The following is a 10,683-nucleotide window of genomic DNA, read 5'->3' as shown; positions in this document are numbered from 1 at the left end:
AGAAAAGTGAAAATGATATTGTTTAGATTTAAACTTCAGCCTCAGGGCTCATTCCAGGTGTGTTTATTTACTCTTCATTTGTTTCGCAGGGAAAATGCGGATTCACTCCAGCGGCCGGGCTCTTAATTTGAAATACAGCAGGCTCATCGGTCAGCTGACCAGAACTGCCTGTCTGACTTGCAAATTGACAGTGGAAGGTGAGCGATACCAACTATTAAAGAAGGTTAAAATTACCGACATTACGTTACCGACCTTCCTGTTTGTCTACAACAGCTAGAAGGTTTATAACAGATTAGTTACCCCCGGGCTAGCTCGCTGTTAGCGGAGATCCGGTCCTGTAGCAAGGTGCTCTGAGCAGGTGAACGGCTCCAGCTATAACCGGATCCACCGATTCATGCGTTACTCTGAAACACTCGTGTGGCGCAGAAAGGACACAATAAGTAGGTGTTTTTTCACATGTTCCTGGCCTGTCACGAACCGTCGCGTTTTGTCTCTTGTGTGCTCAGGGGTGTGAATAAATCTCACCATGCTGCCTGACAAAGAGGGTCCAGGTGTCGGCGGCGGACAGAGTGTTCCCGGGGCAGAGGACCCCTCCGTGGGTCTGTTCAGAGAATACCTCCGCCTCAGGACTGTCCACCCGGAGCCGGACTACGGTGAGATGCCTCCTTCACAGTACACGGAAATCAAGCCCTTTTGACCGTTAGATTTTGACGTGTAGCTTTAAGGACTGTGATTAGCTGCACAGTTACTATTTTTGTGTCTCTATATTTAAATTTAAAGCTGTCATATAGTAAAAAAAACAACAAAAAAACAATTTTATTGTGGTTTGCTTGGAAATATTCATGCATTAATGTTGCATAGATGCTGTATTAATTAATGTGTTGTAATGACAAGGTGCTTACCTCTTTGTTTAGTTTAAAGCTAAACAGTATTTAGATTGCTTTGTTGGGCTACTTATCTGATCATTGAAATGTAAAACAAATGCAGTAGTTATTTACAGCAACAACAAAAAAATCACATCATTTTCACTGTGCAATATTAATCATTTTAGTTAAGAAAACAGTTACAGTACTGCCACTGTCAATACCAGTATTTGATTGGAAAAAGAGGGGGAAAAGTTTGTCTGCAGCTCTCAAATCCCTAAATCACCCCAGCTCTGAGCTTTGATACTGAAACTGAATTACTGAACAACAATCCAAACATGTTTTTGCCGGTTTCCTGCATGAGTGTTCATGTAATTTAGTTTAACTGTCTATCTGAGCTTCTTACATAACATACCTGGGTTAGTGAGGGATGAACTACAAGTTAAGCAGTTGAACTATGCATTTTTCTGCCTGTATGTGCATCTGAATGCAACTTTTGCTGGATGTTTCAGCAGATTCCTTGTTTTTCCGCTCTTACATGCAAAGCAACAACACTGTCTGGAAAACTGTAGTGAAGCAAAATCACACTTTTCAAAGCCTACTTATCTCCTCCTTTAGCACTAAGAGCAGTGCCTCCTTCACACCTTGAACAGCTTTGCACTGGGGCTCGGTACACAGCCCTACCCGTTAGTCTAGTTTTTTGGATTATGTGGTTGTTAGCCTTTGAGAGGTTTTAACTTTTATGCTCTAAGATTTTACCCATTCTAGCGAACTGTTTTTGGAGTGTGGGAAGAGAAGAGATCTGAGCAGTTGGATGTTAAAATTAGTATTCGGATACGACCACAATGATCCAATATTCGGATATTTGGAGCCAGCCCTATTTGAACTTATAGCACAAATAGGTCACAAAAGAAATGCGCTTTTGCAAGTTAGACAGTATGCAGGAGAGTTTTTGAAACTTTTCTCTGAGATGTAAAATGAAAGCTGTGGAACCATGAATATGCATTGTACTGCCATTCCTCGAGCCCACTCTGAGTAGATAGGTCTGTCAGCTTTACAAGCCAGTAAGACTTTTATCCAGCTTCTATGCAAAAACTGAGGAACCAATAGTGAACCAGCTAAAAATTTGCATGAACATGCCTCCTCACTTCCTGCAGCTCCTGGGTGAGTCTTTCTGAATAGGAAGCTGCATCCAACAAGCAAACATCATGTTAGTTAACCTGTTTTCATGTTGCTTGTTGTGCTTCAGTGCAACCTAATCTCAGCCAATGTTTGCATCTGTTTGCATCCCTCCAGCACTCTGTGCTCACATATCGTGTACTTTAATGCAGCCAAATTTCCAATAAAGCTGTTGTCATTGACATGTTTTTTAAATTTCTGTTGTTAGACACTCTGCACTGCTAAAATACATATATTTGTAATCACAGCATTGTCTGTCCACACGCATTAAAACCGTAATCCTGTAAATGTTCAGATATTTCAGTGTATAATGATAAAACGATAGCTTCACAAACTCATTTACTTCTGTGTCCACCGCTAAGCAATGAGCTGTTCAATCACAAGCGCAGAGGGTGTTTTCTTATCTTGAACTTGAACTACAAGAGCCATCTTGAGATAGCAATAAAAGACCAAACGTATTCTTGAATTTGTCTGTCATTCAGTCTTCCATTGAGGTGAAAGCAAGCCTCACTAGATCTTTAGCAGTGGTTGTGTTGCTAGTGTGCATGTGTGGAAAAAAACACTTTAATTGTAGCATAATGACGGAGTTTTCTTCCAGAAGGTAATGTAGCTCAGCTTCATTTAAACCAACAGACATTGAAACAGCCCTTTAAAACACTACTAAAACCAGGGGTTAGACAGTGATGGTTAAATTACTATCTTTACAGTATTTTGAGATGAAAATCAAGACACACACTGAGAACATGCTAGACTTTTATTCATTTGCTATAAAGGGACACAATATAGAACCTTTAAACATGATTATCAAATACTGTTTTTACACATATAATCTTATACACATGTAATACAATTGCATTGCTAATATGTTTATAACATATCCTTCTACCTCTTTAAAGAGTAAAAGTCAGTGACAGTTGTATCATCTTTTGTTCTGTCATTTATCAAAGTTCACTTCTTATCTGCTTCAGTTAGGCATTGACCACTGCCAGTTATGTGTCAAGTTTGTTGTTTTAAAAGCTGAGCTGTTCTGCCAAGTAGGCAACACATTTTTGTTAGCGGCATCCTGTAAGACAAAACCAAACCCCTGTTTTTTCAGAATACACCCCCAGTTTGAAGGTGAAACATGGCAGCCGTCTGACACTGAAATCTGAAAATTTCATAGGTGACAAGAGAAAGTGAGATTTTCTTTCTTGGCTTTCTGTGACCTTCCTGACGATCAATGATACCAGCACAAGCAGCAGCAGGAGTTGAGAAATTTCACTCAATTATTAATTTTTAAACAGGCTGTTCTGCTATCTGTTTATTCATTTATAGATGCTGCTCTTAAGTTCCTGGACAGAATAGCGGAGGAGCTTGAACTTCCCATAACAAAGATTGAGGTGTGTGCCACTGATGGTAATTTAACGCACGTTGAAGACAGTTGTTTACACGCTGTGGAGCCATGACAGATAAGTGTTCCTATCTGTCATGTCCTCTCCCTTTAGGTCTGTCCAGGCAGAGTTGTAACGATCATGACATGGAAAGGGACGAAGCCCACGTTGAAATCCATCTTACTGAATTCCCACACCGATGTTGTCCCTGTTTTCCAGGTATAGCGTCTGCCTCTGTCTGCGGCGTTGCAATCCTGTTTTTACCTGTAATACACATGAAAAAAATAGATTTGATATCAATCTCTTCTCCAGGAACATTGGAAATACGATGCTTTCAGTGCTTTCAAAGATGCAGAGGGCAACATTTATGCCCGGGGATCACAGGACATGAAATGTGTAACTATACAGTGGGTATAAACTGCCTTGATAACTTGTTTCACTAAACAGGATTTGTGCTCTAGTCTTGTTGTGATCTTCACTTGTATTCATGTTCTATGAGCAACACCTGCTTTAACACCCGCTCACTCAGCCTGCTTACTGTCACTTCACACTCCACTTCTTGTTTCTGTCATATATCTGCTTTGTCTGCTGTTGTTTCTGTAGGTACATCCAGGCAGTCAGAAGACTGAAGGCAGAGGGATGGAAACCGATGCGCACTGTGCATTTAATGTTTGTTCCTGGTATGATAATTCATTGCTTCCTTCCTTCTTTGCTTATAATTTGTTTGTAATGTCTCTGCACACTGTTCATGCAGACATACAGGCACTTAATGGACAACTTCCTCTCTGTCCCTTTAGCTTTTTTTTTTCATTAAGTTGTTATGATACAGCCTCATGCATTACTTTTATGTTTGATAAAGTTGCCCCACATGTAGATTAGTATGATTGGAGGAGGTAAATGCATATTGATCAGGGATCGCAAACTGTAGACAAAGTAATGCTACAGTTTGCAGTCTTGTAGTATGATAATGCTCTAAACATAGCAAAAAAACACATTCAGAATGTAAAAACACAGTAGACCAGTGTTCCATTGGCCAAATGAGTCAAAGTTGAACTACCAGAGCCTCTAGATTGCCATAAAACCCCGAACACATTCTTGGATTTGCCAGTCTTCCATCGAAGTGAAGACAAGACACAGTAGATCATAATCAGTGGGTGTGTTGCAGAGCCTGCATGTGTGGAAAAAACATTTCTGTCTCTTTTGGTTTATAACCAAACAGCAGTATTGGGTGGAGATGGAACAAAGGCTTCAATGTGATCTGTTTGTAAGAATCGGTACAGATGGTACAAGACCTTTTTCATTCAGATTCAACCACTGCAAGTCATAGTCAATATGTGTGTAATAGTGGTGTTTTGTTTAAAACACAAAGGCTTTGATTCACATCCCCATAAATTGAACTGAAACAACACCCCATTCAGCACAAATCAGCGCTGTGCCTGTTGGCATTCGGAGCACTGGTTTGGAAAGTTTGGTGGCGTTACAATATCAGTCACACAACTCCACCCAGCATGAGCAGACATCTGATCAGCTGTGATGATTGACGACGCAATGGGGGCCGTTAATTAGAATTCAATCTGTTACACCCTTATGCAGCTGTTGTTAAACTTGATGCCAGATATGAGAAGTTTGACAAATGATGATTTGACTTTGGCAAATACAATGTGTACATTTGTTTTCATATGTATATTTGTTTTCTTTTCAGATGAGGAAGTTGGAGGTCACAAGGGAATGGAAACATTTGTGAAGCATCCCGAGTTTCAAAAATTAAACATTGGCTTTGCCCTTGATGAAGGTAAATAAATAACTGTTGGCAACACTTAGCAAAAGTTAATGAATCAAAGTCTGAACACTGAAGTCGCCTCAGTCGATCAGTGAGTTGAAACTGGGTTGTTTGGCGAGTGCAAATCATGTCTGCAGATAATTAACTCATCAGAACAATATTGAATTGACACTTTAAATAGTTAAGTTAAAAATAGAATTACTACTAAATAATTGCGCTACTAACAGGATTTAGCTGCAGGTAACCATAGCAACAACACCTGTGCTCCAAGCTTCATGACTAGTAACAGTGCTGGTGAAGCTACGCTAACTGACCGCAAATACACTTGTAAGTGGGATGATAATTTAGCTTTTGTTATAATTTTTATTTTGGCAGGGGATCCTTCTATAGAGCATTTACAGGTGACAAAGAATTTAGAGAAAGATAAACCAAACTGTGGTGTCTTCTCCCCCTTCTCCTCATATCAAGACTTGTCAGACAGAGGTGGGAGATTTAATACAAATTAATGCAGGCATAACGTGATAATTTTTTTTTTAGTAGCTCCAAAGCCTTTATGGCACACAGAGGTCATGTACTTTGATGCAGTATTTAATCTATATATTTTTAATATTGTCTCCAGGAAGACGGACTGAGCTTAAGGGCACAGCTAATGGGAATCCTAATAAATGACCAAATAACAAAAAGTCTGCCAGCTAGATGCAGTTAATGCTGTGGATCATAACTTTGAAGGTGCCCAAGAGTGACTTGTCTGGTAACACTGGAACTTATTGGTTACTTTCTTTCTTGAGAAGCATTACTTTGTTTGTCCTACTTAGTTACAGAATAACCAGGAAAAAGAGTCTAAACGTCTGGACTTTGGTGCTAACACATTTTCCTGAAATGTGGGGGAAAAAAAATCTGTTTAAAAAATAAACCTACATGCCTACAGCCATGGCCATAAGTTTGGACACAAGTATCATGACGCTTGTGAATCTTAGAAAATACCACAAAATTGTCACTTACAATACAGTACACAACTCCTGAGAACTATATTAAGTTTCATATTTTAAAAAAAATCAAAAGAGTTTGGTGTCATTTTGTTATTCTTACCAAATTCGGTTGTGAAAGTACTGCATTTTTTTGTTATTTTCTTCTAATATTATGTTTTGGGAACAAAGTTGTTCCAATTGTTGGAATTTATTGATAATATCATATCCCTTGTTGATTTGTTGACTAATTAAACTGGTGCTGTCAAAAAATATTAGTTATGTTCTGTAATAGACATCAAAACAGACATAAGTCATGCTGTGTCCAAACTTATGGCCATGGCTGTGGAAGTATTAGTCAATGTTTGGTTAAGTCTGACATCTACAGAGTCAGAGAGAATGTGCTTTTCTGAGTTGAAATCTTTAAGCTAAAATGAAATGTAATTACCAATGTTTATAAATTAAAGGTAAATGAGTATGAATGAAGGAATTTCAATCTCTGGTTTGGCATGTTAAGGAGGGCTGATGTAGTTTCTAATATGAACATCATAAACGTCTGTCTTTTGCTCCACTTTGTGTCCTTCTTACAGTTACCTTAAAGCAGGGACGTCAAAGTCATTTTTGTTCAGGGGCCACATGCAGCTCAATTAGATCTCAAGTGGGCCGGATGAGTAAAATCAGAGCATAATAACCGACAAATAACGACAACTCCAAAACTTTCCCTTTGTTTTACTGCAGAAAAGTACATTCTGAAAATTTTCACATTTAGTGAAATGAACTATCCTTTTACAAAACATTATGAACAACCTGGATCTTGTTAAGAAAAATAAGTGCAATTTCAACAATATTATGCCTCAGTTTATCATTTACACATTACAGATCATAATGTATCTACAAAGGAGCATTTACTTTATGATCAAAACAATTTTTCAAGATGTAGAGATTATTTTAAATTTACATTCATTTCCACATCTATGAAGTATTCATGACACCACACCATACAGACCTAAGTGTGAACTATTAAGAAAGAATGTTAAATTGTCCCTCTGCCTTGTAAATGTGTAAAATTTGTAGCTAAAAAATGCATAAAAATTGTGGCAGTGCATGAATAAGAGCGTTCCTCCAAACCGAACTCTGTTGAACTGAAGCTGCTGACTGACATCATAATGCACAATGTTCAATGTCTTAAAATGTTTCCACAGTAAGTGTTCATTTTCACAGAACTATATGTTCAGGGTGCAAAAGTGTCTGAAGCAGAGTTTTGCATGAAGTAAGTTTACTCACTGCTTGATTTGCTCCTGAAACTTGCCATCTTTTTTACACTTTGCAAAGTCATCCACTGGACCCTCTGTTGTGCCAGTTTTGGCCCCACGGTCCGTATGTTTGACACCCCTGTCTTAAAGCGTTATTTGTTTTCCTGTGTGTGTTCTATAGGTCTGGCCAATCCTGGTGAGGCCTTCACTGTGTTTTATGGTGAAAGGAACCCCTGGTGTGAGTACAAATCACACAGAACACAAGGCATCCATTTATCAGATCAGTTTCAAGAAACTTCAGATTTTAATTTAGCATTTTTAAACTCTCAAGATTAATAATTTCTGCTTTCCAGGGATTACGGTCCACTGCCCAGGCAAACCAGGTCACGGATCGAGATTTGTGGAGAATACAGCTGCTGAAAAGCTGGTAAATGCCAAGTTATCTACTTCTGAACTTGTTGATACAAGGACTGATAGAAGGTGTCAGTGACAACACTTATCTATTTGCTGCCTTACAGCGGCATGTCATAAACTCCTTCCTGGACTTCAGAGAGAAGGAGAAACACCGGTAAGACAGTTTAGGCCGACTTAATAAAGTCTGTCTAAGTCGAAATAAAACTGTTTTCATTGTCATACAATGCAGATTTTATAAAGATGGATACATTTCTCATTAATGCACTGTTCTGGGGTTAGTCTGCAGCGATAAGTTTTTCAAAATGCATGACACTTTGTTTGATTATCTGCTTTTGTGACTCCTCACATGAAGTCCCAGTATGAAAGTTCCCCTCTGTGATTCTTTGAGTGCACTGGCTATCATCAGTATGCTGAAACCTTCTTCCAAAATCTCTAAATTTGACATTTTGATGATTGAAACTGTGCAGGAGGTGTTTTCATTTGATTGTGGGTCTATTTATGGCTGGTTCCTGCAAGAGCAACACTGCTAACATGTTTTAATGAACCATCTGTACAGTAAAAATGCTTAATTCATGTTCAAAGCTGAAAAATTAAGCAGCCCTGATTTATGGACTAGACTGCTGCAGCAGTAATGTCCCACCTGTGGCAAAGCATATTTAACAGGGTAATAACATTAAAAATGAAGTGAAACTCATGAAATTGGGATGCTATTAGGCAGGCTGTAAACATGTGTGATACATTTAGCAGGTGTTTACACTCAGCAAGATTGTTTTTTTTTTTAAATACCTTAATCTCTGGATTGGAATCAGTTAGTCTCTTCCATCACAGGGACATGTGGTAGCACTTTAATTTACAGGTGGTTCATTGCTTTAGTTTACACCTGGTGCTACCAGAAAACTTTCTTGGAAATCAGTAACTCAAGGCAGCTCACTCTGTTTAAGCTAAAATACCAGTCAGAGCACTGTGTCTGCATTATTTTGAAATAGCTACAGAGTCGTCACTGAGAAAAGTTTAATGACATTAAGTATTTTAATGGTTATTCAAAAGAAATATCAGGTGGCTTCACAGCGTTTGTGTCACAGAGCAATGAGCAAAACCAGAGAATTTCATATTGGTTCTAGAGGACTAAGCTGAATATCATGGTTCAAAGTTCCTAATTATTAATGTTAGTCTTGGAAATACATAGGTCTTCTTAAGATTTTATTGCACTATTAATGCTTTCATTTCACCACCACCTTGTGTCTGTGTGTCAGGCTAAATACCAGTGAATGTTTCACACTCGGCGATGTCACCACAGTGAATATGACCATGGTCAAAGGTGGCGTGGCCTACAATGTCATCCCAGCCGAAATGGACGTCAGCTTTGACCTGAGAATCCCCCCCACAGTGAACCTACAGGTGTGGAAACATGCACGTTTACATGTTTCAGCCACAGAGTCGAGTCCTTTGGGTCAATGTTGACTCTACTTTAAGGTCTAAACTTTTGTGCTACCAGGACTTTGAAAGACAGATCAAGCAGTGGTGTAAGGAAGCAGGAGAAGATGTCACTTATGAGTTTGCACAGGTCAGTGTACTTAACACTCAGTTGCAAAACTCCTGTTGCTTGTTCAATCAACTGAAGTAGCTGTCATCTATTGCAGAAACACATGAACCAGAGCGTCACATCGACAGACGAGAATGATCCCTGGTGGAGCACCTTCAGTGCCACCTGCAAGGCGATGTGAGTAGACTCATCCTTTACATTATCGGAGTGCATCTCATTACGCATCTTAGAATGCTGCAAAAACAAGGCAGGTTAAGTACATAGCATAATATTCTGCTGAAACATAAAATAAAAAAGGAAGTGAATGCTGTAGTATGTATTGATGAGTTAAACCTCGTTTTTTGGCTCCATCTGGATCTACAGCTGCCTTTATCAGTGTCTATGTGAATTTTCTGTACAGTCATTTTATTGTTGAGCAACAGAGGCTTCACGTTGTACAGTCGATGAGCAATTGAATGCTCCGATATTACAAGAATGAAATGTATCTGCTGTATTAATGTATAATAAAATAAGATTTTTACATCCTCTATTTCTGCTTCCACAACCCTGTTTAATACATCTGCGCCATGACTCTTCACACGTTAGCTGAAAATGTTCACACAGCTCTCACAATGCCTTTTCTAGTGTCTGTACAGAACTGCTTAGTCCACAATTACTCCTTGCAGCATCTGTAGGAAAGCTGATTTTTTCATTTTGCTCCTACTTTGCATTCCACTGGAGATATACAAGACCTTTTGGTCATGCATTAGATACTACTCTAAAATAGGTTATAGAACATTTTAGCATATGTTTTGGTTATTCAGAAACTTTTACCTGACAAATCTACCACATAAGCCCAGTCTCATGTCAACATCTGTACTGTAGGAATATGACTTTGGAAAAGGAGATCTTTCCAGCTGCCACAGATAGCCGCTTCATCCGAGCGGTGAGTATAACTAAGTATTTATGACTATAGGCCTGATAAGACATTTCCTTTTACGACTGTCCAGTCATTTGACTCTTCATTCATTCATTATGGCATTTGACATCAGTGGGAGAAAACAGTTCCTGTGTTTGAGTTCTGTTTGTTTATTGAATCCAGGTGGGTATCCCAGCTATTGGCTTTTCTCCAATGAATCGGACACCAATCCTGCTGCACGATCACAACGAGTATCTGAATGAGCAAGTCTTCCTGAAAGGCATCATCGTGTATGAGAGGCTCATCCCAGCTCTCGCCGGTGTTTCTGCCTTTCCTGAGGAGGCTTAGAGAAGCCTTCCTTTCTAATCCTCTCTCAAACATATTTCACTGATGATCTGAATATTTAACGTGAGGAATT

General features: G+C 39.0%; 1 protein-coding gene and 1 long non-coding RNA gene across 3 annotated transcripts in view; one reads left to right on the top strand and one right to left on the bottom strand.

The window, feature by feature from the left end:
* The first annotated feature begins 55 nt into the window (after positions 1-55).
* The window catches only part of LOC110955268 (aminoacylase-1), an 11,031-nt gene continuing 403 nt past the window's right edge, over positions 56-10,683 (top strand). Inside the window, exons 1-15 of one of the 2 annotated variants that reach the window (XM_022200195.2) lie at positions 56-197; positions 507-653; positions 3,357-3,421; positions 3,527-3,631; positions 3,725-3,819; positions 4,016-4,092; positions 5,115-5,204; positions 7,592-7,648; positions 7,764-7,837; positions 7,929-7,978; positions 9,078-9,222; positions 9,320-9,388; positions 9,465-9,544; positions 10,232-10,292; positions 10,449-10,683. The exon at positions 10,449-10,683 is cut by the window's right edge and continues 403 nt beyond it. In XM_022200195.2, the coding sequence (XP_022055887.2) occupies positions 527-653; positions 3,357-3,421; positions 3,527-3,631; positions 3,725-3,819; positions 4,016-4,092; positions 5,115-5,204; positions 7,592-7,648; positions 7,764-7,837; positions 7,929-7,978; positions 9,078-9,222; positions 9,320-9,388; positions 9,465-9,544; positions 10,232-10,292; positions 10,449-10,613 (1,260 nt within the window). In that variant the 5' untranslated portion in view covers positions 56-197; positions 507-526 and the 3' untranslated portion in view covers positions 10,614-10,683. Of the gene's footprint in view, positions 654-3,356; positions 3,422-3,526; positions 3,632-3,724; positions 3,820-4,015; positions 4,093-5,114; positions 5,205-7,591; positions 7,649-7,763; positions 7,838-7,928; positions 7,979-9,077; positions 9,223-9,319; positions 9,389-9,464; positions 9,545-10,231; positions 10,293-10,448 lie in introns of both variants that reach the window. The other variant, XM_051948752.1, reaches the window with a different exon arrangement.
* The window catches only part of LOC127534190 (uncharacterized), a 14,887-nt gene continuing 6,986 nt past the window's right edge, over positions 2,783-10,683 (bottom strand). The window contains exon 2 of the long non-coding RNA XR_007942214.1: positions 2,783-3,676. This is a non-coding gene — a long non-coding RNA (uncharacterized LOC127534190). The remainder of the gene's footprint in view (positions 3,677-10,683) is intronic.

This window comes from Acanthochromis polyacanthus, chromosome 5, assembly GCF_021347895.1.
Source record: "Acanthochromis polyacanthus isolate Apoly-LR-REF ecotype Palm Island chromosome 5, KAUST_Apoly_ChrSc, whole genome shotgun sequence".
Taxonomy (NCBI): Eukaryota; Metazoa; Chordata; class Actinopteri; family Pomacentridae; genus Acanthochromis; species Acanthochromis polyacanthus.
The sequence above is the reverse complement of the archived record's forward strand: the minus strand, read 5'-3'. Positions and strand labels throughout refer to the sequence as shown.